The sequence below is a fragment of the Leiobunum rupestre genome, chromosome 3 (genome assembly GCF_980474605.1).
Source record: "Leiobunum rupestre chromosome 3, qqLeiRupe1.1.hap1, whole genome shotgun sequence".
Classification (NCBI taxonomy): domain Eukaryota; kingdom Metazoa; phylum Arthropoda; class Arachnida; order Opiliones; family Sclerosomatidae; genus Leiobunum; species Leiobunum rupestre.
The window spans coordinates 46,700,890-46,727,853 of record NC_143386.1 but is presented as its reverse complement, the minus strand read 5'-3'; the positions used below and the strand labels follow the sequence as shown (position 1 = coordinate 46,727,853).

The following is a 26,964-nucleotide window of genomic DNA, read 5'->3' as shown; positions in this document are numbered from 1 at the left end:
CGGAGTTCTATATTATATTTGAATACACTAACTTTTAATTTTCTCCTCGCATTGAACCTCCTCATTTCTTCGACTGTATAATGTAAATGACTCCTTGGAAAACTCCTTTCCTGCAATATTCAGTTAATTTGTAAATTACTTCAGATTAATTAATACCCCAGACTACAACCATAAGCCTTTAATTATGTTTTATAAGTGTGGCAGTTCTTTGTCGTGGGACGTCACGTGACGTCAATAAGACGCCATAACTAAAAAGATAAGTGCCCCTAACGCAAGGTGACACCAGGAAACCCTCCAATTATTTATAGGAAAAATAGGAATTATAGGATTAATTTTTAGTTAAATATAGGAAATTATTGGATTAATTTTTAGTTAAATATAGGAAATTATTGGATTAATTTTTAGTTAAATATAGGAAATTATTGGATTAATTTTTAGTTAAATATAGGAAATTATTGGATTAATTTTTAGTTAAATATAGGAAATTATAGGATTAATTTTTAGTTAAATATAGGAAATTATAGGATTAATTTTTAGTTAAATATAGGAAATTATAGGATTAATTTTTAGTTAAATATAGGAAATTATAGAATTAAATTTTAGTTAAATATAGGAAATTATTGGATTAATTTTTAGTTAAATATAGGAAATTATTGGATTAATTTTTAGTTAAATATAGGAAATTATTGGATTAATTTTTAGTTAAATATAGGAAATTATTGGATTAATTTTTAGTTAAATATAGGAAATTATAGGATTAATTTTTAGTTAAATATAGGAAATTATAGGATTAATTTTTAGTTAAATATAGGAAATTATAGGATTAATTTTTAGTTAAATATAGGAAATTATAGAATTAAATTTTAGTTAAATATAGGAAATTATTGGATTAATTTTTAGTTAAATATAGGAAATTATTGGATTAATTTTTAGTTAAATATAGGAAATTATTGGATTAATTTTTAGTTAAATATAGGAAATTATTGGATTAATTTTTAGTTAAATATAGGAAATTATTGGATTAATTTTTAGTTCAATATAGGAAATTATAGGATTAATTTTTAGTTAAATATAGGAAATTATTGGATTAATTTTTAGTTAAATTTAGGAAATTTTAGGATTAATTTTTAGTTAAATTTAAGAAATTATAGAATTAAATTTTAGTTAAATATAGGAAATTATAAGAACACTCAGGTGAATTTATGGGAATAGTTCAAAAACCTTATAAAGATAAAACAAATGATTTTAAAGTCCACCTGCATTGTCTCCTATTTTCTCGGTGCATCTCCTTATAGCACCTTCTATATAAATTAATTTCCGTTTTTAAAAGTGCGCGTGACTTAATTTATAACATCACTGACGTCACAGATGCTAGTTAATTCGGCGGACTCGAAAGTAAATAAGATTTAATTCGTGTCGCTAATGTACTCATTTAGACTACAGCAGCGCCAACCGTGAAATAATTATTCCCTGGTAGAAATGTTTCTTTCCTACAGATGGGGTAAAGATAGTTTCATAATGATACACTGGAATTTAAAACCATGAAACGGTAATCAGAGCCCTCTATTTCTTAATGTTTAGTATGTTTTCATCGTACAACGCGACAAAACTTGTCCTGGAAATTTGGCTTTTTAATTTCTAGGGTGTAGCCAAACGTTGCCATACGTAATCATGATCAAGCCAATTTCGCGGTTTGAGTAAAATATATTTTGTTTGGTTTCTTCTAAATTCAAGATTTCGTGTTGAAAGCGGAAGTTTGTCTGCTGAAATTCACATTTTCTATTTGGAATAACTTATAAAATAATATTTTAATATTAAATTTTCCTTTTTGGGTGCATGTAGACTTTAAAGGATCTTTGTTTTAATAGTAATATTACATTTCATATGGAAACATCACAGACTTTGTGAATTGATATATGTATTAAGGTAATATTAAATTTCATTTAGTAAAAGGCTGGCTGTTTTTGAGCAACTTCTATCGAGTTTTAAGACTATATTGAAATCAAAGCGCTAAAAATATATCGAAAAACAGGAAATTATCAAATTATAGGAAGTTATAGGAAGACTATCGAAATATAGGAAAAATTATAAAATATAGAAGTGTGGTAACCCTGCTAAAGTTAAAATTTCGCAACTCAAGGTTATTCAAGAACTGGCTCCAGTAAATATTTACCACAGGGAACTATCACACTTATGGAACGTTAATATGGACTTTTGGTTTAATAGGATCCAAGGCTACATATCGAACAGAAAATACGTGGTCTTAATTAAAAAATTTAAAGAGGGTAAACTATATGAAAATTGCACATTTTAAATTTAATTACAAAACTAATCTAAGTTCCAAAATAAGGTATATCAAAAAAAATTGTAATTTGATCAAATCTCATTTAAATATTAAAAAAAGTTACACAATACCTACATTTTAAAGATTTAAAAAATCTATATAACTATTCAAAAAATTGATATCTTTGAAACTATATCGTCACTATTAAAAAAATCGATATCTTTGAAACTATATCGTCCCTATTAAAAAAATCGATATCTTTGAAACTATATCGTCCCTATTAAAAAAATCGATATCTTTGAAACTATATCGTCCCTATTAAAAAAATCGAAATCTTTGAAACTATATCGCCACTATTAAAAAAATCGATATCTTTGAAACTATATCGCCACTATTAAAAAAATCGATATCTTTGAAACTATATCGCCACTATTAAAAAAATCGATATCTTTGAAACTATATCGTCACTATTAAAAAAATCGATATCTTTGAAACTATATCGCCACTATTAAAAAAATCGATTTCTTTGAAACTATATCATCATTATTTAAAAATCTATATCTTTGAAACTATATCGTCCCTATTAAAAAAATCGATATCTTTGAAACTATATCGCCACTATTAAAAAAATCGATATCTTTGAAACTATATCGCCACTATTAAAAAAATCGATATCTTTGAAACTATATCGCCACTATTAAAAAAATCGATATCTTTGAAACTATATCGCCACTATTAAAAAAATCGATATCTTTGAAACTATATCGCCACTATTAAAAAAATCGATATCTTTGAAACTATATCGCCACTATTAAAAAAATCGATTTCTTTGAAACTATATCATCATTATTTAAAAATCTATATCTTTGAAACTATATCGTCCCTATTAAAAAAATCGATATCTTTGAAACTATATCGCCACTATTAAAAAAATCGATATCTTTGAAACTATATCGCCACTATTAAAAAAATCGATATCTTTGAAACTATATCGCCACTATTAAAAAAATCGATATCTTTGAAACTATATCGCCACTATTAAAAAAATCGATTTCTTTGAAACTATATCATCATTATTTAAAAATCTATATCTTTGAAACTATATCGTCCCTATTAAAAAAATCGATATCTTTGAAACTATATCGCCACTATTAAAAAAATCGATATCTTTGAAACTATATCGTCACTATTAAAAAAAATCGATATCTTTGAAACTATATCGTCCCTATTAAAAAAATCGATATCTTTGAAACTATATCGTCACTATTAAAAAAATCGATATCTTTGAAACTATGTCGCCACTATTAAAAAAATCGATATCTTTGAAACTATATCGTCCCTATTAAAAAAATCGAAATCTTTGAAACTATATCGCCACTATTAAAAAAATCGATATCTTTGAAACTATATCGCCACTATTAAAAAAATCGATATCTTTGAAACTATATCGCCACTATTAAAAAAATCGATATCTTTGAAACTATATCGCCACTATTAAAAAAATCGATTTCTTTGAAACTATATCATCATTATTTAAAAATCTATATCTTTGAAACTATATCGTCCCTATTAAAAAAATCGATATCTTTGAAACTATATCGCCACTATTAAAAAAATCGATATCTTTGAAACTATATCGTCACTATTAAAAAAATCGATATCTTTGAAACTATATCGTCACTATTAAAAAAATCGATATCTTTGAAACTATATCGTCACTATTAAAAAAATCGATATCTTTGAAACTATATCATTATTATTTAAAAATCTATATCTTTGAAACTATATCGCCACTATTAAAAAAATCGATATCTTTGAAACTATATCGTCACTATTAAAAAAAATCGATATCTTTGAAACTATATCGTCCCTATTAAAAAAATCTATATCTTTGAAACTATATCGTCACTATTAAAAAAATCGATATCTTTGAAACTATGTCGCCACTATTAAAAAAATCGATATCTTTGAAACTATATCGTCCCTATTAAAAAAATCGAAATCTTTGAAACTATATCGCCACTATTAAAAAATCGATATCTTTGAAACTATATCGCCACTATTAAAAAAATCGATATCTTTGAAACTATATCGCCACTATTAAAAAAATCGATATCTTTGAAACTATATCGCCACTATTAAAAAAATCGATATCTTTGAAACTATATCGCCACTATTAAAAAAATCGATTTCTTTGAAACTATATCATCATTATTTAAAAATCTATATCTTTGAAACTATATCGTCCCTATTAAAAAAATCGATATCTTTGAAACTATATCGCCACTATTAAAAAAATCGATATCTTTGAAACTATATCGTCACTATTAAAAAAATCGATATCTTTGAAACTATATCGTCACTATTAAAAAAATCGATATCTTTGAAACTATATCGTCACTATTAAAAAAATCGATATCTTTGAAACTATATCATTATTATTTAAAAATCTATATCTTTGAAACTATATCGTCACTATTAAAAAAATCGATATCTTTGAAACTATATCGTCACTATTAAAAAATCGATATCTTTGAAACTATATCGTCACTATTAAAAAAATCGAAATCTTTGAAACTATATCGCCACTATTAAAAAAATCGATATCTTTGAAACTATATCGCCACTATTAAAAAAATCGATATCTTTGAAACTATATCGCCACTATTAAAAAAATCGATATCTTTGAAACTATATCGCCACTATTAAAAAAATCGATTTCTTTGAAACTATATCATCATTATTTAAAAATCTATATCTTTGAAACTATATCGTCCCTATTAAAAAATCGATCTTTGAAACTATATTGCCACTATTAAAAAAATCGATATCTTTGAAACTATATCGTCACTATTAAAAAAATCGATATCTTTGAAACTATATCGTCACTATTAAAAAAATCGATATCTTTGAAACTATATCGTCACTATTAAAAAAATCGAAATCTTTGAAACTATATCGCCACTATTAAAAAAATCGATATCTTTGAAACTATATCATCATTATTTAAAAATCTATATCTTTGAAACTATATCGCCACTATTAAAAAATCGATATCTTTGAAACTATATCGTCCCTATTAAAAAAATCGATTTCTTTGAAACTATATCATCATTATTTAAAAATCTATATCTTTGAAACTATATCGTCCCTATTAAAAAAATCGATATCTTTGAAACTATATCGCCACTATTAAAAAAATCGATATCTTTGAAACTATATCGTCACTATTAAAAAAATCGATATCTTTGAAACTATATCGTCACTATTAAAAAAATCGATATCTTTGAAACTATATCGTCACTATTAAAAAAATCGATATCTTTGAAACTATATCGTCACTATTAAAAAAATCGAAATCTTTGAAACTATATCGCCACTATTAAAAAAATCGATATCTTTGAAACTATATCGCCACTATTAAAAAAATCGATATCTTTGAAACTATATCGCCACTATTAAAAAAATCGATATCTTTGAAACTATATCGCCACTATTAAAAAAATCGATTTCTTTGAAACTATATCATCATTATTTAAAAATCTATATCTTTGAAACTATATCGTCCCTATTAAAAAAATCGATATCTTTGAAACTATATCGCCACTATTAAAAAAATCGATATCTTTGAAACTATATCGTCACTATTAAAAAAATCGATATCTTTGAAACTATATCGTCACTATTAAAAAAATCGATATCTTTGAAACTATATCGTCACTATTAAAAAAATCGAAATCTTTGAAACTATATCGCCACTATTAAAAAAATCGATATCTTTGAAACTATATCATCATTATTTAAAAATCTATATCTTTGAAACTATATCGCCACTATTAAAAAAATCGATATCTTTGAAACTATATCGTCCCTATTAAAAAAATCGATATCTTTGAAACTATATCGTCCCTATTAAAAAAATCGATATCTTTGAAACTATATCGTCCCTATTAAAAAAATCGAAATCTTTGAAACTATATCGCCACTATTAAAAAATCGATATCTTTGAAACTATATCGTCCCTATTAAAAAAATCGATATCTTTGAAACTATATCGTCACTATTAAAAAAATCGATATCTTTGAAACTATATCGTCACTATTAAAAAAATCGATATCTTTGAAACTATATCGTCCCTATTAAAAAAATCGATATCTTTGAAACTATATCGTCCCTATTAAAAAAATCGATATCTTTGAAACTATATCATCATTATTTAAAAATCTATATCTTTGAAACTATATCGTCCCTATTAAAAAAATCGATATCTTTGAAACTATATCATTATTATTTAAAAATCTATATCTTTGAAACTATATCGTCACTATTAAAAAAATCGATATCTTTGAAACTATATCGTCACTATTAAAAAAATCGATATCTTTGAAACTATATCGTCACTATTAAAAAAATCGATATCTTTGAAACTATATCATCATTATTTAAAAATCTATATCTTTGAAACTATATCGTCACTATTAAAAAAATCGATATCTTTGAAACTATATCGTCCCTATTAAAAAATCGAAATCTTTGAAACTATATCGTCCCTATTAAAAAAATCGATATCTTTGAAACTATATCGTCCCTATTAAAAAAATCGATATCTTTGAAACTATATCATCATTATTTAAAAATCTATATCTTTGAAACTATATCGTCACTATTAAAAAAATCGAAATCTTTGAAACTATATCGCCACTATTAAAAAAATCGATATCTTTGAAACTATATCATCATTATTTAAATAATTAGAGTATAAATTGAGGTTGAAAATAGGGTCAATGTACTTGGTTTAGTAAGTAATTAGTCGACTTACTCTTAACCAGGTATGATCCAAAGCTTCGTCAACCGTGATCCTCTTTTCCGGGTCCAAAACCAGCATCTTCATTAACAGATCTTTGGCATTATCGGACACGAAACTCCACTGTCTTCCACTTATCTAATTAAACGGCGAAGAAAACGTAGTTGAAAAGAAATTCCCAATTAGTATCTCTGGCTAATTACGTTTATTTTTCCGGAGCAAATGGCTTGAAAGAGTCTCTCCTTCGTGCCCAAGAATGGTAAGGTCCCGCTGAACAAGACGTACAGTAGAACACCGCAGCTCCAGATGTCCGCCGCCTTGCCGTAAGGCTTTCTCTGGATGACTTCAGGCGCCATAAAATGCGGGGTTCCGACTCTACCTTCAAACGCGCCAAAACAGACAAGAACGACACGATCAAATTTTAAAGATTTACTAGGAGGGTGTTTGCGCTGATTAGATCAGGGTGACCAGGGAAAAGCTTGGGAAATTTTATAGGAAAATAGGAATTTTAGAGGCGAATTATAGGAAAATAAAGGAAACTAAATAGGATATTAATAAGGTAACTACTGCATATCGGTATACTTTGACTCGAGTCACCTAGAATATTGGTAATTGTTTGTACACTGCTTTCTTGAATTATTGGATCACTATAGTCAGTTGCAGGCTAAGAAAGACAAAATATATAGTACAGTTGGCGCAAGGATACCTCAGACCATTTCCGGCCAGTCGACCGCGCGAAATTTGAATTTGACCACTTTACGGTCAATTTCAAATTTCGTGATTTTGATCGTCTTTTCGCGCCATCTAGGAACCGAAATTGGAATCTATTTTTAATTTCATGTTGTCACGAGGTTAATTACTGAATACAGCCGAATTATTTTGCTAAAGAAGGTTCGATAATGGAAGCTCCAAATATTTTAAATAGACCAAGAGGTTACTATAAAAAGCACGATAAAGGTTTATTGTTAACAAGTAAAGAGAAAAACATAATTTTAAACGTCTATAGCTCATTAAGACAACGTTACCCCCAAGAAAGCGTGGTAACTATTTTAAAGAAACTGCCAATTTAGCTGGTAAGGCGTAGAAATAAATTTACAAAATTAAATAATTATACATACTATTTTAAATTTAAGAATGATAGGAATGCCTTATCTTTTAAATTTGCTCCCCACCACAATTATGAAATTTAAAAATAAAGATTCCAATTTTGGTTTCTAGATGGCGCTAAAAGACGACGAAAAGACCGTAAAATGGGCAAATTCAAATTTCGCGCGGTGGAATGACCGGAAACGATTTGAGGCATCCTTGCGCCGATTGTACTATATATTTTGTCTTTCTTAGCCTGCAACTGACTATAGAGGATTTCAAGATTTGGTTCGTGAAATTATATTTAGGAAAATAGGTGAAAATAAAAGAATTCATAGGAAGGCATTAAAAATATAGAAAATATAGGAAGTCTGGTCACCCTGTTAGATGGGAAGAAGACGTGTTCTTTTTTTAGAGCTATGGGGGTCAGGGTGAGGTCAAACTACGCACTACATTCCTACGTGTTAGTCGGAGAATGGGAATAACACAAATATTTCTTACCAATACTGTCACACTGCAAATAATATCGTGCACTCGGGGTATACACTTTGTCATTCTCTAATAGGTCTAAAAGCAAAACAAGATTTTAGCCACATTTGATTTCAATTTCATCGCAACAAAATGTCAAATCAAACCATCGTTATCCACACACAATTGACCAAAAGAACTGTATCCGAAGTTCCGAACGCGATGTTGACAATGTCGACATTCGATGGAGTACTGACATAAGTCTTTAATTATGCTATACAGGTATCCATACCTCTACTTGGAATGCTTATCCTGGCGTACCGCGTAGTGTAAGATAACTCTGACGGTTTTGGCCCCGCCTACGAGATAAATAAATCCCCTCTGCGCGCGCTCCCCTCTCACGTTGTTATTTGTTAAAGGCCGACTACATAGATCTTCGGTTTACTCTGTCTTTCACTGGAAGTAGGCTTACTGCAATACACGTGTGCAATGCAGTCAGCCTACTTCCAGTGAAAGACAGAGTAAACCGAAGATTTATGTAGTCGGCCTTTAAGTTAACATAGTGACGTCCAAAAAACCGTCACTCACATCGAGACAAAAATCTGCAGCGATAAGCATTCCAGGTAGAGGTATGGATTCCGGTGTTATATAATTAATACTAAATAGACCTTTCTATAAATTCCTAGCCAAAAACTTTCATAAAGACCACATAACGCTACTTCCGTAGGACTTGCAAACTTTATTATTTTAAAAATTCTGCTTATGCTCATTCCTATTTGTTTGGTCGATTTTCAAAATATAGCTAAGGTAGCCTAAGTTAAGGTAGTATATTTCAAAATATAGTAAGTCCATAACTGAACTATTTACAAAATCAATGATATATAGTTAATTAACTATTTATAATGGTTTGTATAAAACTATAACCGCTACGATTTTGATCAAAAATCCATTATTTTTCCAGACAACTAGGTTGGCAGGTTTGCCAGATAATACTTTTATGAGCCTCCCTGGTTCATGAAAAATCGGGCCAAACCTTTAGCCTCTCTATACCCAAAAGTAAATAACCACATAAGTAGTATTTTATAGAATGGTCTATTAGGTCCTGTAGGATGAGCCAGCTGTTTGGGGTGGCTACCAGAAGGTGGTAGGTCCTTTTCGCCTGGCGACCTCTGTATTCGGAAAAAAGAACTACTCTCCTATTTGTTTTCTGTTCTATTACCCATGATCAGATGTCGTCAGGTGAAAATGCACCTAACTTCGAATCAACCACTCTCATAGCCATAAACCAAACAGCATTACGTTTCAGCACTATGCCTCGGCAATGAAAATACCAAATGTAAAACTGTTGCACTTTCAGATAACGCGAATTAAACTCGCAAAATGTGAATTTCGGATACAGTTTAGTAAGTTCAAAACATTAAATTAATAAGGCAGTGATAATGTTGGTAATTTGGTAAAAACATAAGTAACATAACAACGATAAGTATGAAACTCCCTAGCCTTTAAATGCTCAATATCTGATCTAACTGAGTAATATATTATAGTCCTTGGGCATAATTTAGACTCTAGGGGGCTCTGTGCTGAATCTTGAACGCTCAATAACTCTGAAAATCAGTTCGGTGATAATTTTTACTAATTGTCATACTTATTTGTTTACGTTACTTATGGTAAAAAGTATAATAAAACACGCCAATTTCTTAAGATTTAAACAGTTTATGGCAAAACAATTGAAAAACACCAATAAAAGAAAAGTACGTGCAGTTTTGTTTTAATTTAAAATTAAAAACAACAAATAAAACCTCGAATAAAACGCATGCCCAATTTTAACAGAAAAGGTACACGTAAATAGGCTTGTACAGCATCAACTCGAAAAAATAGTCCCATATTTGAAACCAACAAATAAAATGAAAACACAATAAAATTTCCACAAAGAAACATCAATTTTAAAGAAGAAGAAATAACAACAAATCGATATTTACAACTATCGATTTTGTAAGTGTTTGCGAATTCCTAACATAGATGGCGACCCGATCCACCAAAAACCAGTAAAGACCAGATGGCACAACGACCGTTTGTCGCGCCAAAAAATCAATGAAAGAAGATGGACTTACGCGCGGAATTTCTTATCTTCGAACCCTCAAACACTACCCAATCCAACCTTCGAATGACAGCTCCGTTAAAGGATAAGAAAATGGTACAGTTTCCACTTTCTTAACTAGTGCCGTACTGTCAGCACAAGCGAAACGTTTTTTGCCCCCATTTGTAAAATAAAGAAAAACGATGGCAAGTTTAGCGCTGACCAACGCCCGATTTTCCATTGATCAAACGATCTCTCCAGAGCTCTTCCGCATCCTTAACATTCCAAGTGTCCATGGTTGAAGATAGGCCGCGAAGAGTATCAAAAAGACATTTATTATCTCAACCCGTTCGCTGTCCGTGACCAAGGCTTAGGGATAAAAGAACTGGCCCCCGAATTCAACACTTATTGCAACGGCCCCTCCACTAACACACCATGTCCACGGAGATAAGAAAAGCAAGCAATATTGGCCCGATAATGCGGTATCCGGAAACATGGTTGGCAGCCGACTTCAATAGCCCGGATTGCCCGAAGAAAGAGCCAAAGAAATGCTCTTAATGAAATTTGGTTGCTAGCCTTACACCTCCCGAGCAAATATTACATTATCCTTCAAATTTAGGGCTGTGCGAGTAGTGGTTTTATCAGAAGTAAATGAACCGCAGTTATCATACTCCCCATGTTGGAGGCGTTTTCCTTATAAAGTTACATTTTTACCTCGAATTTTAAATTTTGCGCGCTTCTAGGCCAAAAAAACGTTTGGGTTTTAACGAAACCATTATTTATACATATAAATAGCCATACCCACAATTCCCAAGTTCAATTTATCACGTCAAAAGACGGAGATGGAAATTAGATTTTATTTGACTCAATTTTCTCATCATTTTCATAAGGAAAACGCCCTCCGATTCTGAGCGCTTTTTCGATAACTTCAGTTCATTTACTTCTGGTTTTATGCAATCGAATCGGGTTTCGAGTATTTATAAATGTTTCATCCGGTAGTCTCGTCGGGTAATATTTTGATCGAATCGAGTTATCGAGTACTCGATTATTTCCAAATTTTCCTTGTTCGAATAGTCAAGTAGTCAGAAAAACCCGTTCTGGTACTCGAGTACTCGAGCAGTTCGGGTACTTGATTAATCGACGAGTTCTATTCGGGTACTTGATTAATCGACGAGTTCTATTCGGGTACTTGATTAATCGACGAGTTCTATTCGGGTAGTCGAGTAATTAAGAAAAATTTAAAATAGCCTACTAGTTACTACTTAAACGGATGTTAAGTAACAACTAACAAGTTAAAAAAATATAAAAATAATTAACAAAATGCTAAACTAAAGAACATTACTCAGGCACTCACGGCAGAGTCTCAAAACCAAAACAAAAACCAAGTAATTTTTCATTTTATTTGGGCTGCTTCTATTATTTTGAATAGGATAAGAAGATTGCATAAAGAAAAACCAGATATCCTAAAAATACAATGGGAAATTCCACCAAAGATAATATAAAACTCCATACCCTAGACTAGAATTGACCGAGCTTTCCGATTGACGGTTTTGTAACAAAGCGATTTCCGAAAAATTTATAGTTGGTTACCATGGCAACACCGGAGCTAATTTTTTCGGAGTTCTGGCAGGAAGTGGGTAAACGCTAGTAGGTGTTTTCTTTTCGCCTGCTCATGAACTAAAACAATACTCTTTCTACCCAAAAACGTTTTATTCGCCTGTTCCGGGGATGATAATTACCCCGCCCCACCAACTATTCGCTTGTTCCGGAGTATTAGGGCTACTCATTTTACTCTTTCTGAAAAGGAGGTGTAAAGAGAGTAAATCGGATTTGTTTGTCTGCTAGCCAGAATGCATCTGCTAAAAACGACACAGGCAGCCATTTTGGAAAAACGTTTTTACTCCGACTTGAACTATTCGCCATTACAGAATCGGAGTAAAATGACCTCATAGCCTTACTCTGTTCATATAGTGCTTGTTAAAATAATGGAAATTTTTCACCTTTACGGCAGCAACAAGCGTTAATTTTAACCAGGTAGCGTTTTTGACACATTAAGGCTTAGAAAAAACACGACGTTCGGTTTACAAGAGAAAAGTTTCCATTATTTCAACAAACACTATATAAACAATACCTTGCGGGTCCTGGCTCTCTGAAATATTACTTCTGGGCAATTTCATGGGAGCTAGTAGCAACAACCACAAGGAGAACGCGGCTAGCCTTTAAACACGCTAACCCAATGTTGTGTACAAATTTCATTGGACGAACCATTACGCTGAACATTTTACGGAAAGGGGGAAGAAAATCTTCGAATTTTCCCCTTCCGACGGCAGCAGGCGCTAAAGCGTCTAACCAATGAAAACTGTACGCAAGAAAATGCACGACTTTTTCCGGGTTGCGTTCTCCCTGTGTGGGGTGCTGTATTTGTTGCTCCTAGGCATGTGTAGTTGGAAACGCTAGTTTTTTTTAGGCGGCATAGCCAAGTAGTGCTGTGTTTATTGCTCCTAGCTGGGAGGATAATTTATAGAGTGTTGTCGTCTGAAACCCTGCTACATCACCATTGTAATTTGCCTATTGATAAAAAAAAGGTAACTGTCATGGCGGACACTATTAACACTACAGCTGTGACGTTACAAGTTTTCAAAATCGTATCAGACGACAACACTCTATTGAAGCGCCTATCGACTACACACATTTATTCGAATCTCAGGTACGAGGTATATATTATCTTCGGTTACATCCTCATAATCATGTAAAAACCGCGCAATTGGGCGGGATATCCATAACAATGGCAACCATACAAGGACGTTGGATAAACGCGAATGAAAAAAAAAGAGTGATAGAAAATCTGGGATTTTATCGACCGAAACAATGAAACGAACCCGCAGAAAGTGACTACTGCCCTCTCTCGGGCGCGGGGGCCGTATACCCTTATTATTTCTTCCAATAGACCCCTTTGATGATGGGGAAAGAGTACATAAAAGAAAAACGCAGCCCGGGGGTCGGGGGTCGCGGCGAATCTAAAGCGGCGAGCCGAGAAGGGATAAGACGTGGACCAATAATACAATTTCGAGCCATAGATCCCAATGAAAAGATAACACAGTCGCTCTGCTCTTTCGGGCTCGATGAGATTCTATCCGCGCCTATCTTCACGGCCAGAGATCGGGCCCTGAACAAAATCTCTTTTTTATTTTAGTACGAGCCTTCGCGAAGATTGAGATACAATGTAATACTATTGGGACGATGATTACTGGCCGGAGTCGAAGGGAAGAGTGGATATGATTGATAGGTTTTCAATAGAGATAAAAAGAGGCTTTTATTTGAGGTTGAGGTGGCCTTTGTCACGCTTAAATTATATCCTTTTGAAGTTCTTTGAGGGGAAAAAAACCTTAAAATTATAGTGTTTACATGGAGATTAGGGGCTTTGTCGTAAAGTGTGGTCAAAATAAAAATTACGCGCGTCGTCAACGCCGAAAAGCCGCGATGGACAAACTTTCGCCGTTTAGCGATTACCCGCAGAATGTATTAAATAGACCAAAGGGGCAACACCTTTAGAGGTCGATTTTTAAATACCCGAAGTCTTACCAGATGGCGCCAACAATCTGAAAAGTAGAACTTAGAAACGATCTAAAAACCGCGAAAAATATCTTTCGTGGTTCTTTTTATTTGGAATTTTTCTTGAGTTGAATTGATTGATACTTAAAACAGCGTTAGAAGTTATGTTTGTAATAAATCAGTATTTATTACATACTCGACCGATATTTTAAATTGTCGCCATCTAGTATAAAAAGCATTCCAATTTAATTGTCTGCCACTAATATGAAGTAAGAGTTTGAAAGGACTTGTAAGAAAAAATAGTATTTTCATAAAAATATTTTCCCACTTCAAAATTGCATTTCAAGAAAAATCTCAACCGGGGTAGGTACATTTGTTCGAATTTCATTCGTCCGAACCGCCGAAATAACAAATGTTTCAATTGTTCGAATTGGACAACTTGTTTGTTTCATTCGTCCTAATCGGTAGCATCACTTGTCCGAATTCTGTCGCTAAATTAGTATTTCTTTTTGCTGTTTTTTTTGGTCAGGATTTTTTTTGGCCGATATAGTAAGTGGGAATTGCGTTGAATGTTGTGGATATTTTAGGTTAGGTTAGGTTAGGTTCACGTTAATGTTACTATTTTCTTATATTAACAATATTTTAAAAAAACCCACCAATTCCTAATGTTCGAAAAAACGGACAAACGATTATTCGAACAAATGAAATTCGCCAGTAAAGTTAACATAAATTGAACGACTAAATCACCAACAAAAGTTGTCTTAAATGTTTCGGGCAAATGAAATACGTTTTCGGACATACGATCCTGTTATCCGGCATTCGGACAAATGACCATTCGGACATTTGTACCACCGTTCGGACGAATGAAATTCGAACAAATGTACCCAAATCCCTCAACCACCGTCATTCGTAATACCATCCTCTTGTACAATATAAAAGATCCCTGCTTTAAAAGATTTGACAACTGAGGACTAACTATTGGACATAAAACGGCTAATTGTTTTAGCTAAATTAACGCTGAGATATTTTTGAGCCAATGGGCACAGCTTGTCAACCCTACTTCGGCTGATTTGGTTCTAAGTTAGTGTAAATGTTTTTTAAAGCCGTAGAAACCAAATTATCGAATATCTTTTATAAAATTACTCTGACCGCTAAAATTGACCCTGGCGTAACTTGCTCAATTATGGTCCGAAATTCATGATTTAAAGGGAATATAACCTGCAAAGCAATCTTTATGGAAGACCCCTTCAATGTTTCAAATTTCCCTGTACAGTGGCGCCAAACATTTCTATAGTCAAAGGCAAGAGCGCCCAAAGCTGCAAACGTTAGTGTTCCACAACAAATACCTGAGCAGGGTCCGTACAAAATTTCCGGAATTAAATTCCCTGACATTTCCAGGTTTTCCCTGACCAAATTGCAAAATTTCCCGGACCATTTTTGTAGAATTAATTTATGTTTTGAGGTAAAATCTTGAAAAATATTTATTATGTATTTTTAATACATCTTTAAAAAAATTATTTGCCGGATTTTTTTTGGGTCATTTTGAAATTCCCTGACTTTTCCCTGACCTTTTGGAAACATTTTCAAATTCCCTGACCTTTTGGAAACATTTTCAAATTCCCTGACTTTTCCAGGTTTTCCAGGTATTCCAGGTCGTGTACGAACCCTGCTGAGGTTATATTCCCTTAAAGACCTAGTATTTCTTCTGCCTGTTTTCCTTTAAGTTTTCTTCCCGCCGCGCAAATATCCTGGTGGTAGGCCAACCGCAGAACACGTTGGCCTACCACCAGGATTTTTGCGCTGCGTGAAGTAAACTTAAAGGAAAACAGGCAGAAGAAATACTAGGCCTTTAACTATCAGATTAAAAATAAAAAGTTAAAGAATCTATATTTTGGGGCATCAAAATATTCTATCCTCATAATTACCTTTTCAAAACTAAAAATTTAAAGTCGAGGTAAGGTTGACAATCTGCGCCCATTTGTCAGAGAATTACCATTGCAGGGTTCGTACAAAATTTCCTAAATTAAATTCCCTGACATTTCCACGTTTTCCCTGACTAAATTGCCAAATTTCCCTGACCATTTTTGTAGAATAAATGTATGTTTTGAGGTATAATCTTGAAAAATGTTAATTATGTATTTTTAATACATTTTTCAAAAATTTATTTGCCGGATTTCTTTTTGGGGTCATTTTATAATTACCTGACTATTCCCTGACCATTGGGAATCATTTTCAAATTCCCTGACTTTTCCAGGTTTTCCAGGTATTCCAGGTCGTGTACGAACCATGTATTGGTAACATTGATTTCGAATTTAGTCTCTTTCGCCATTAGATTTTTCCCTCCGAAGGCAAGTTTAGTCGATATTGGGAATAAGCCTAATGAAATAAATGAGAAAGAGCAACTGACCACTATCCACTATGTGCTTTCCGGATAACTGCACGGCGACGCCGAAGCCTCCCAATTTGAGCGGCGCGTTGTTCTCCTTGCTGGCCAGCAGGACGCAGTGAGGTTTGATGTCCCGGTGAATGATGTTGTTGCTGTGGCAGTACCGGACTGCCTCCATCACTTGCCGGAAGTAATGGCTACAAGCACAAAGAACCAATTCATGTTTCATTTCCAAAATATCAATTAAAGGGAGTATAAAGTATGGTGCTCTCGATGCTTGATCAACGAATTTAGAAATTTTGCCGATTGGAGAGCTTTCGAATAATTTAGAATTTTTACTACTATGAGCACTTTCGAATAATTTAGAATTTTTGCTACTATGAGCACTTTCGAATAATTTAGAATTTTTGCTACTATGAGCACTTTCGAATAATTTAGAATTTTTGCTACTATGAGCACTTTCGAATAATTTAGAATTTTTGCTACTATGAGCACTTTCGAATAATTTAGAATTTTTGCTACTATGAGCACTTTCGAATAATTTAGAATTTTTGCTACTATGAGCACTTTCGAATAATTTAGAATTTTTGCTACTATGAGCACTTTCGAATAATTTAGAATTTTTGCTACTATGAGCACTTTCGAATAATTTATAATTTTTGCTACTATGAGCACTTTCGAATAATTTAGAATTTTTGCTAATATGAGCTCTTTAAAATAATTTAAAATTTTTGCCACTTGAAGCTCTTTTGAATAATTTAAAGTTTTGGCCACTTAGAGCGCTTTTGAATTATTTCACATTTCGGCCACTTGAGGCTCTTTTGAATAATTTAAAATTTTTCCCACTTGAAGCTCTTTAAAATATTTTAAAAATTTTGCCACTCGGAGCGCCTTCGAATAATTTAATATTTTTGCCACTCTGAGCGCCTTCAAATAATTTAAAATTTTGCCTATTACTTAATTTTTAATGTTAATTTAGACTTTTTTGTAGAATTCAATTATTAGAATACTATTACAATTATTATAGATATACATCTAAAATTATATTTATAAAAATGGAGTTTTTAGACTGGTTTGACATTTGCTTTCAGGTAGCGAACTTTTTGGTTGAAAAACTGTAGAAACCCCAATTCCTACTACTTTAGTAAAAGATAATTCATTGAATGAAGATTCTTCTAAATAGCTAACAGCGTACAATTTTAGGGGGGAGGGGGGAACGCCTATCGTAGCACACAGAAGTGTAGATTTGTTCGAGTGTAAAATAGGCTTTTGAAATTAAACTACCGCCCCCTGTATTTCAAAGTATAAGAGTCCTTCGCGGGAACTGCAATTCGGCAATATTCTGTCAATTCCGAATAATAAATTTGCAAAGCTGTTGCAGGAGCGGAATACGTTTCGAAATGGCCCTCGCGACATTGTTGTTTGTTAAGCCTTAGCTTTTCTCGTTTACATTAAAATCATTGGGCGTCTAAGCCTGCCAAGATCACGATTGCTAACTGGCAAAGGAAGACGAGGCTCTAGTCTAAGCCATCTATGGGATGGTATAATAATAATAATAGGAGCCGTAGTCCATAGATTTTAAGTGCTATTACAAAGGCTAGAAATTAACGGTCTCATTGGCCTTTGCGAATCCAACGGCGAAATTCATTTTAAGATAATAGCCAATATGTCTTCGAAATATCGGCCGGGCGCCAGGTTGCGATTTTGATAACGATCCCTTATAATTATAATAATAATTATAAATTTGCTTGCAATCTCCAGCAGGGTAATTTAATTGAAATGGACGTTGCCTATTAAATATAGCACCGATGGAAATGACATTTCCGTAGGCTCGCTTCTGATTACATCGGATTTCGGTACCGAAGTCACGATTAAGAACATTTTATTGCTAATAAGCAATACATGCCCACCGTTGTACAACCATTGAATGTAAAATTGTAATATTTATTTTATTAGAGTATTTCATTATTTAAGCCAAAATTTATTGACGGATTTCATTATGGCCAAAATTTGCTTGTATATCTAAAGCTATTACTGATAATATAAATATGTTCGACTTGTACCATTTAATTAATATTTTGTTCGATAATTCAAAAGTTTATAATAATAATAATATAATAATAAAAGGTCATGGAAATTTCCGTCAGGGTTGCCACAAATTTTCAGATTCAAATTCCCTGACTATTCCCTGTTTTTTCTGACCATTTTAACAGATTTTCCATGACTTATTAAGGCCAAAATTTTTCTTTTATATTTTACTTTTATCAGAAGTTAATAAATTTGAATGAACTTATATCTCAGTAAAAAGGTTATTGCAATGTTGAAAAAATTAGCCAAACTTTCAAGGAAATAAATGATAATCGTGGAATTTGTCATAGATCTAGAGTTGAATTAACTTCAAAAAGTGCCAAGATAAAATTGAATTCCCTGACTTTTCCCTGAATTTTTACCAATTTTTAAAATTCCCTGACATTTCCCTTTTTTAAACTCCCTGACTTCCCTGTTTTCCCTGACGTGTGGCAACCCTGTCCGTTGACAAGTGACCCCTATGTGTCCTGAAAGTTTCAAATTCCTAACTAAAATTCATCTAGAGTTATTGGCCCTGTAGAGGGTTCGTACAAAATTTCCGGAATTAAATTCCCTGACATTTCCAGGTTTTCCCTGACCAAATTGACAAATTTTCCCTGACCATTTTTGTAGAATAAATGAATGGTTTGAGATAAAAATCTTGAAAAATATTTTCTTTAAAAAAATTATTTGCCCGATTTTTTTGGGGTCATTTTAAAGTTCCCTTACTTTTTGGGACCATTTTCAAATTCCTTGACTTTTTCCTGACATTTTGGAATCATTTTCAAATTCCCTGACCTTTTCGTGGATCTTTTGGAAACATTTTCAAATTCCCTGACTTTTTCCCTGACCATTTGGAAACATTTTAAAATTCCCTGAATTTTCCAGGTTTTCCAGGTAGTGTACGAACCCTATTGTATCGTTTTTTAATTAACACCCTGTATTGGAAAATAACTAAACCTAACATCCTGAAAACTTTACACCATCAAATCAAATCAGCTAAGCACCACCTTAGGGCTAAGTCAATTAAAGCCATTAATTCAGGTGGCCGGGTTACAATGCGTAGGAGGGTGGTGGCAAGCCCTTCATGCCACGCGACCCAACAGCTCCCTACACTCACTATTACCGTTAACATCGATAAGTTTTTATGGAAATTTCTACTATAACAACTAAAATAATCCTTCCATAAATAGACAGGTTAAGCTCGCCATAGAAAACGCGTAAGGATAACGTGTATTGAAAACAGTCTGTACACAATTAGACTACGTCTACAAACCAACAAGTATAACTTCTCAACGAGATCGTACCGAAAAAGCTAAATATTTGTTTTCGAATACTCGTTTATAAATTAAGCAAAAATAAAGATAATATTTCAATTATACGATACTTTTGGTCAGGCAAAAACTATTTTGCCGGACACAAACTCTTCCTCGATATATTGTCTAAGTTTAATTTGTATTTTTTTTTCGATTTAATTAAAAATTAAGATTGAAAATTTATAGTTTTCCCCTGAACTAGAAATCCATTTTCTGATTCAGAACTATATCTATAGTTTAATTAAATATTTCTCACTAAAATTAATTACAGTAGCACCCTCTTTAGGTTGGTGAGTGATCTACTGTCAAACTATGAAAACCAGCTTCTTCAATTAAGAATTTGCAAACTATTCTAATTTATGGAGAAAGTGTCACCATCTATCGTATTTTAAACAGGGTTAAAGCTAATAATATACTGATTTAGCTATAAATTTAGTAATACCTATAAGTTCGTGGATATATTTTATAAAACAAACAAATTATCGATTGAAAAACATTTTTCTAAATATGGATCAGAATCTGCCACCGAAAATATTTGAAAGTGGGTACTGTCACCGCCAAAAATTCCAAATTTCCAAACAACCATTAGGGATTTTTCCACTTATGACATCATAAAATGAATACGCGGTCAAACCAATTTTACATTCAAATTTAAAGGAGGTTCTCTTTTATTTGAACTATTTAGTAGAACTAACAAATTAAGTATTTTAGTCGAGGGGTCCGACATTTGAATCTCTAAGTGGTTTCAGTAATCATAAAGTAATTTTGAAATTTCAGAGCGCAATTTTCGTGTTTATTTCTGTTTTTTTAGGGCGGATTTCGAGATTTTGGAGCTGATTTTCGCCCACATCTCGGGATATTCTAGTTGATTTCAATTTAAAGAAAAATAAACATTTTCTCTAGACGGTCGGACCCCTCGATTTTAGTAGTAGTTAAATGTCACATGTTTCAGGGTTAGAAATAGTACGTAGACAGGTTTCAGATTCAAATTCCCTTTTTGAGTCAAATATTTTGTTTTATTTTATATTTTACTTTTATAAGAAGATAATTAATTTAAATGGACTTATATTTCAGTAAAAAAATTTATTGAAAAGTTGGAAAAATTAGCCAAACTTTCAAGGAAATAAGTTCCTAAAATTTGTCATAGATCTAGAGTAACATGACCTTCAATAAATGTAAGGATAGAATTGAATTTTCCGACTTTTCCCTGACGTTTTACAAATTCTTAAAATTCCCCGACCTTTCCCTAACTTTTTAGGCCCATTTTTAAATCCCCTGACATTCCCCTGACGTGTGGCAACCCTAGTAGAGTAATCCATTACGTCGATATTGAAACAACTTACCAAATAACACCTTCACTGTAGACAAAACCAGCATTGGACCTCTTTACAACCTCGAAGCACAGGTCGGCGCCTTCCATGCTATAACAACATCGAGGAAAAAGCACAAATATTCAATAAAAATAAAGTTTGCTTCAGTTTTATATATTTTTTGATATACAGGGTTTTTCAAAAGGTTATGCAAAATTTTGAAATAGTTGTAGGGGGTGAGTTGAGAAGTATGCCAGTTTTTTCCCCATTTTCCTACGATGAGTTAAAAGAGCGCCAGAGAGCTTCAAAGTGTGGCCTACTAGCCCCTGAAGTAGGCTGCAACAAGAGCAAAACCAAGCAGCTGGGAAACGCGAACATTAAGGTTTGGGTTCGTGTGATAGGTAAAAAAGGACTTTGTAAACAAATCGAGGTAACCAGACAGTAAACTTAAACAGTATTTGAAGTCGTGATGAACCGCGATTTCGAACATTAATTGTAACTTGTACACATTTTCCTACTTTGTTCTTCTATGTTTAATTAAACTCATTGCACATTTCTTATTTACTCTCTTTTTTTTGTTATTTATCTCAATTCCCACGCATTCGCAAATTCATGGTACCCCTGAAATGGCATTTCCCTGCTTGTTGCAGCCTACTTCCAGGCGCTAGTAGGCCATATGCTTTGAAGCTCTCTGGCGCTCTTTTAACTCATCGTAGGAAAATGCGGAAAAACCAGGCATACTTCTCAACTCACCCCCGTATAGAGGTCGGGGACGGTTAATCATTATCCATGTTTAAATTGATTTTTTTCGGGAAAAAAATGTAAACAAGGAAAATTACCGGTTAATATTTCGGAAAATGATTAAAAAACATGTATTATTCGTAAAATTAGAGCTTATTAATCGTGTTTCCGATTAATTTTACAAATTTATCAAAAAATTCATTGGATAATACAGAAATATAAATTACTTGATCAAAACATTTTTCGAATAATTTTGAGAGCTTTATCTATTGAATAAAAGTTAACCATCCCCGACCTCCACTCCCTACAACTCCTTGCCATTTTTGCATCACCTTTTGAAACATCCTGTATGAAAAGAATATTACTGCGGGTGGAGAGACACTCACTATTCGAAAACCATATAGAGCATTCCTTCTGAACTGTACGTTTCCAGCAATTCGACGATGTTGGGATGCTTGAGCATGTGGCATATCGTGGCCTCTTGCTTCAAATCTATGCACCAAAGAATAAAAAACACACTTTTCAAATGGCAAACTTTTCCAGAAGGAGATAAGTCGGAAAAAAGGGTTCTGAACTGGACGTGTTTATTGATGGGAAATTGATATCGTGCAGGGTGAGAAGGGTTCGCCATTGTGGATGCGGAATTTCGAAGAAAGATTGACTGATCGGCTTTGCCTCGCAAAGGCAGTGATGGGCGCCGCTCCTCTAATTGTGAGCGCTTTTGTTATTATGAGCGAAATAGAGCGGAAAAATGTTTTTTTTAAAGAGCGCGAAACGAAAAGAGAGGAGCGCTTATTTTACCGCTCAAAAAAGAGCGAAAAGAGAGGAGCGCTTATTTTAACGCCCAAAAAAGAGAGAAGCGCTTATTTTAACGCCCAAAAAAGAGAGAAGCGCTTATTTTACCGCTCAAAAAAGAGCGAAAAGAGAGGAGCGCTTATTTTACCGCTCAAAAAAGAGCGAAAAGAGAGGAGCGCTTATTTTACCGCTCAAAAAAGAGCGAAAAGAGAGGAGCGCTTATTTTACCGCTCAAAAAAGAGCGAAAAGAGAGGAGCGCTTATTTTACCGCTCAAAAAAGAGCGAAAAGAGAGGAGCGCTTATTTTACCGCTCAAAAAAGAGCGAAAAGAGAGGAGCGCTTATTTTACCGCTCAAAAAAGAGCGAAAAGAGAGGAGCGCTTATTTTACCGCTCAAAAAAGAGCGAAAAGAGAGGAGCGCTTATTTTACCGCTCAAAAAAGAGCGAAAAGAGAGAAGCGCTTATTTTACCGCTCAAAAAAGAGCGAAAAGAGAGGAGCGCTTATTTTACCGCTCAAAAAAGAGCGAAAAGAGAGGAGCGCTTATTTTAACGCACAAAAAAGAGAGGAGCGCTTATTTAACCGCTCAAACAAAAGCGAAAAGAGAGGAGCACTTATTTAACCGCTCAAACAGAGCGGAAAGAGAGGAGCGCTTATTTTAACGCTCAAACAACAGTGGACAGAGAGGAGAGCTAATTTTACCGCTGAAAAAAGAGCGAAAAGAGAGGAGCGCTTATTTTACCGCTGAAAAAAGAGCGGACAGAGAGGAGCGCTTATTTTACCGCTGAAAAAGGAGTGGAAAGAGAGGAGAGCTAATTTTACCGCTGAAAAAAGAGCGAAAAGAGAGAAGCGCTTATTTTACCGCGAGTGCGAGCGGTGAGTGAACTCAGCGGCTCTTTGACGAAAATGCCCAACACTGCGCAAATTGCTAAGATAAGCCTAAATCCAATAATATATTAGTTTACGACCTATTGTGGATGCGGGGAAATCAATTAATGATACGCGCTATTGATTATAAAGCTCAGTTTAAAGATCGACAATTTGTTACTTTAGAGATGAAATTACGCTTTCCATTAGATCAATTAGAGTCTTCAATCTTTACGTTAACGTGTAGATTTTAAAAGCTATTTATCAGCTTAAAGTGCACGCTACAAATTTTGTAATATAAAATTAGTTTTTTCTTTCAATTTTTATACGCATTTGCCATTTAGCATCAAAGATATTTATATCGACTTTTATTATAATTATAAATGTTAAAATTTCGATCCGTGGTAAATTTAAACTTTAAAAATTAATAAATATCAAAGGAGCTGATACTTCATGGATATAAAATGTATTTATTAAAATTTTCGGGAGCTTTTAGTAATGATATTTCTGATACTTTAACAACTATTTTTACTACCGAAATAAACTTCCGCAGGGTTGCCACAAACTTTCCAGATTCAAATTCCTTGTTATCAGAAGTTAATAAATTTAAATGGACTTATATTTTAGTAAAAAGGTTATTGCAATTTGGATAAAATTCGCCAAACTTTCAAGGAAATAAATTATAATCATTGATCTAGAGTAAAATTACCTTCAAAAAATGTCAAGATAAAATTGAATTCTCTGATTTTTCCCTAATTTTCCTGACCTTTCCCTGACTTTTAGGCCCATTTTTAAATTCCCTGACGTGTGGCAACCCTGTTCAGTTAGGCTATAGACCAAAAGAAATACGAATTAACTTTACCTAATTTGTTTTTGGTACTTTCACTGTTTTTAATTTTATAGTACCGACGTAAATGTGAGCCTATTTTAACAAATCTGTAGCCGCTTTGGGAATTTCAGGTAAGATATACACCCACCAGGGTGACCAGGGAAAGACTTGCAAAATTTTATAGGAAAAATAGGAATTTTAGAGGCGAATTATAGGAAAATATAGGAATAGAAATAAGCGAATAGGAAAATAATAAGGTAATTACTGCATATCGGTATACACTCTTTTACGAAGTTGGCCATTTCATTAGAGGCCTAATTTAAAATAGTAAAGGCAAGGGCGCCTGCATGTGCTCATCAGCTCGAGACGTCGCGTGCACTTGACCGCGTGAAGCGGCCTTGCATGCACTATTTGAAATCAGACCTGTAATAAAATGGCAGCTCTCACAAATAAGGATATAAAGTCTTAAAAGAGTGTATACTTTAACTCAAATCACCTAGAATATTGATAATTGTTTGTACACTGCTTTCTTGCATTATTGAATCACTGAGCGGATTTCAAAATATGGTTCGAAAGTGGCAGTTTATTCACTACATGTTCTATGACACGTGTACTTCAAAAATTCTCATTTTCAAAAGATCGTAAAATTATAGGAAAATATAGGAAAATAGGTGAAAATAAAGGAATTTATAGGAAGGCAATAAAAATATAGGAAATATAGGAAGTCTGGTCACCCTAAACGCTACTAGCTGTAATGACAAATCTATAATAAAAGGTACGCTGTAATATAAAATATAAGACTATCTAGCTCGAATAAAAATATTTTCATTTTGGTCTATTCACGGAATAAGTATATTTTCTTTTATCGTTTCCTTTGAGATGAAAATAAATAAAAAGTTAAATAGTTTGGGAAATATTTGACCCCCTTTCCCAGAAATTTTAGTTTTTAATATCTTTTGAACTGCCAAAAATTCCGCTTTGAAACGGCGAGGCAAAAAATAAACCACAAGAAATGAAAATGTAAATAGGACTGGGCCTCATGAGATTTCGAACTGTATCGATTTTATTCGCAATTTAAACCTTTGAAATATTTCCTTTTTCTATTAAAAATGTATACATCTCTTCTTAAAAAATCGATAATTTAATTAAGTTCTTGGAACGTGGTAAACTCCGGCGACTAAATAATGCATGGGCACTCAAATAAAATATACCCCTCGCCCCCCAATCACACCCAACAAAGAAGAACGCAACAAAGTAATTTCAAATCAAATGATTTTTAAAAATTAATTCATTTATATCATCAATTATTCTTAGGAAAATATACAGAAATGTTTGCTGTAGCAACGAAAGTTTAAAGGAAATTAATTACGACAACTAATTAAATTTATTTTAGATCAATAAAAAAAATTCGTTTACATTAGCAATGAATTCCAATTATCGATAATAGTCCAGTAATTTAACTTGATAGTTTTCACTTCGGGAAAATTGTTACTGGGCTGAATTTCGCATGCAGGTTCATTTAGTTACATTATACAGGGTGTTTCAAAAGGTTACGCAAAAATTTGATGGACTTGAGAAGTATGCCTGTTTTTCCCCATTTTCCTACGATGAGATAAAAGAGCGCCAGAGAGCTTCGAAGTGTGGCCTACTAGCTACTGGAAGTAGGCTGCAAAAAGCGCAAAACCAAGAAGCGGGGACTTTAAATACTGTTTAAAGGCCTAGGATTTCTTCTGCCTGTCCCCCTTTAAATTAGGCCAACATGTTCAGCGGTTGGCCTACCACCAGGGTATTTGTGCTCCACTAAGTTAATTTAAAGGGGGATAGGCAGAAAAAAACCTAGGCCTTTAAGTTTACTTTTTTACGCTGGTTACCTCGATTTGTTTACAAATTCCTTTTTTACCTGTCACACGAACCCAAACCCAAATGTTCGCATTTCCCTGCTGCTTGGTTTTGCGCTTGTTGCAGCCTACTTCCTGGGGCTAGTAGGCCACACTTTGAAGCTCTCTGGCACTCTTTTTTATTTCGGGTAATAGGCGCACAAACATATTGGCTTGTAGTTCCGGCTATAAACCCATTTACGAAAATTAGGGCTGGTTATTTTCCACAAAACGGTTTTATAGAATATTTCGATACGAGCCATCGCATTAATACTGGTCTTGCGGATGTAATCCTTTAATTGAAGTTACTTTGCGCATTAAGTCGGTTTTCCCATCGTTCCTCTCAATACTAGAGTATTCATATCCTCCTCTCATTACTAGAGTATTCAATCCTCCTCTCAATACTAGAGTACAGGGCCCCCACTCAAATCTTCATTTTTCTTATAGGAAAAATAGGATTATTTTTTCTAAAAATATAGGACTTTATAGGACTATTTTTAGAAAACTAT

At 33.2% G+C, this 26,964-nt stretch overlaps 1 protein-coding gene across 5 annotated transcripts in view; it reads right to left on the bottom strand.

Moving 5' to 3' along the window:
- Window positions 1-26,964, bottom strand: part of CASK (peripheral plasma membrane protein CASK) — a 326,722-nt gene that overhangs the window by 180,663 nt on the left and 119,095 nt on the right. For 3 of the 5 annotated variants that reach the window (XM_090168459.1, XM_090168456.1, XM_090168455.1), the window contains exons 3-9: window positions 22,478-22,583; window positions 21,384-21,461; window positions 16,679-16,854; window positions 8,676-8,741; window positions 7,292-7,467; window positions 7,104-7,226; window positions 33-110 (exon numbers count right to left, since the gene is read on the bottom strand). In XM_090168459.1, the coding sequence (XP_090024585.1) occupies window positions 33-110; window positions 7,104-7,226; window positions 7,292-7,467; window positions 8,676-8,741; window positions 16,679-16,854; window positions 21,384-21,461; window positions 22,478-22,583 (803 nt within the window). Of the gene's footprint in view, window positions 1-32; window positions 111-7,103; window positions 7,227-7,291; window positions 7,468-8,675; window positions 8,742-16,678; window positions 16,855-21,383; window positions 21,462-22,471; window positions 22,584-26,964 lie in introns of those variants that run through there. The other 2 variants (XM_090168458.1, XM_090168457.1) reach the window with 2 other exon arrangements.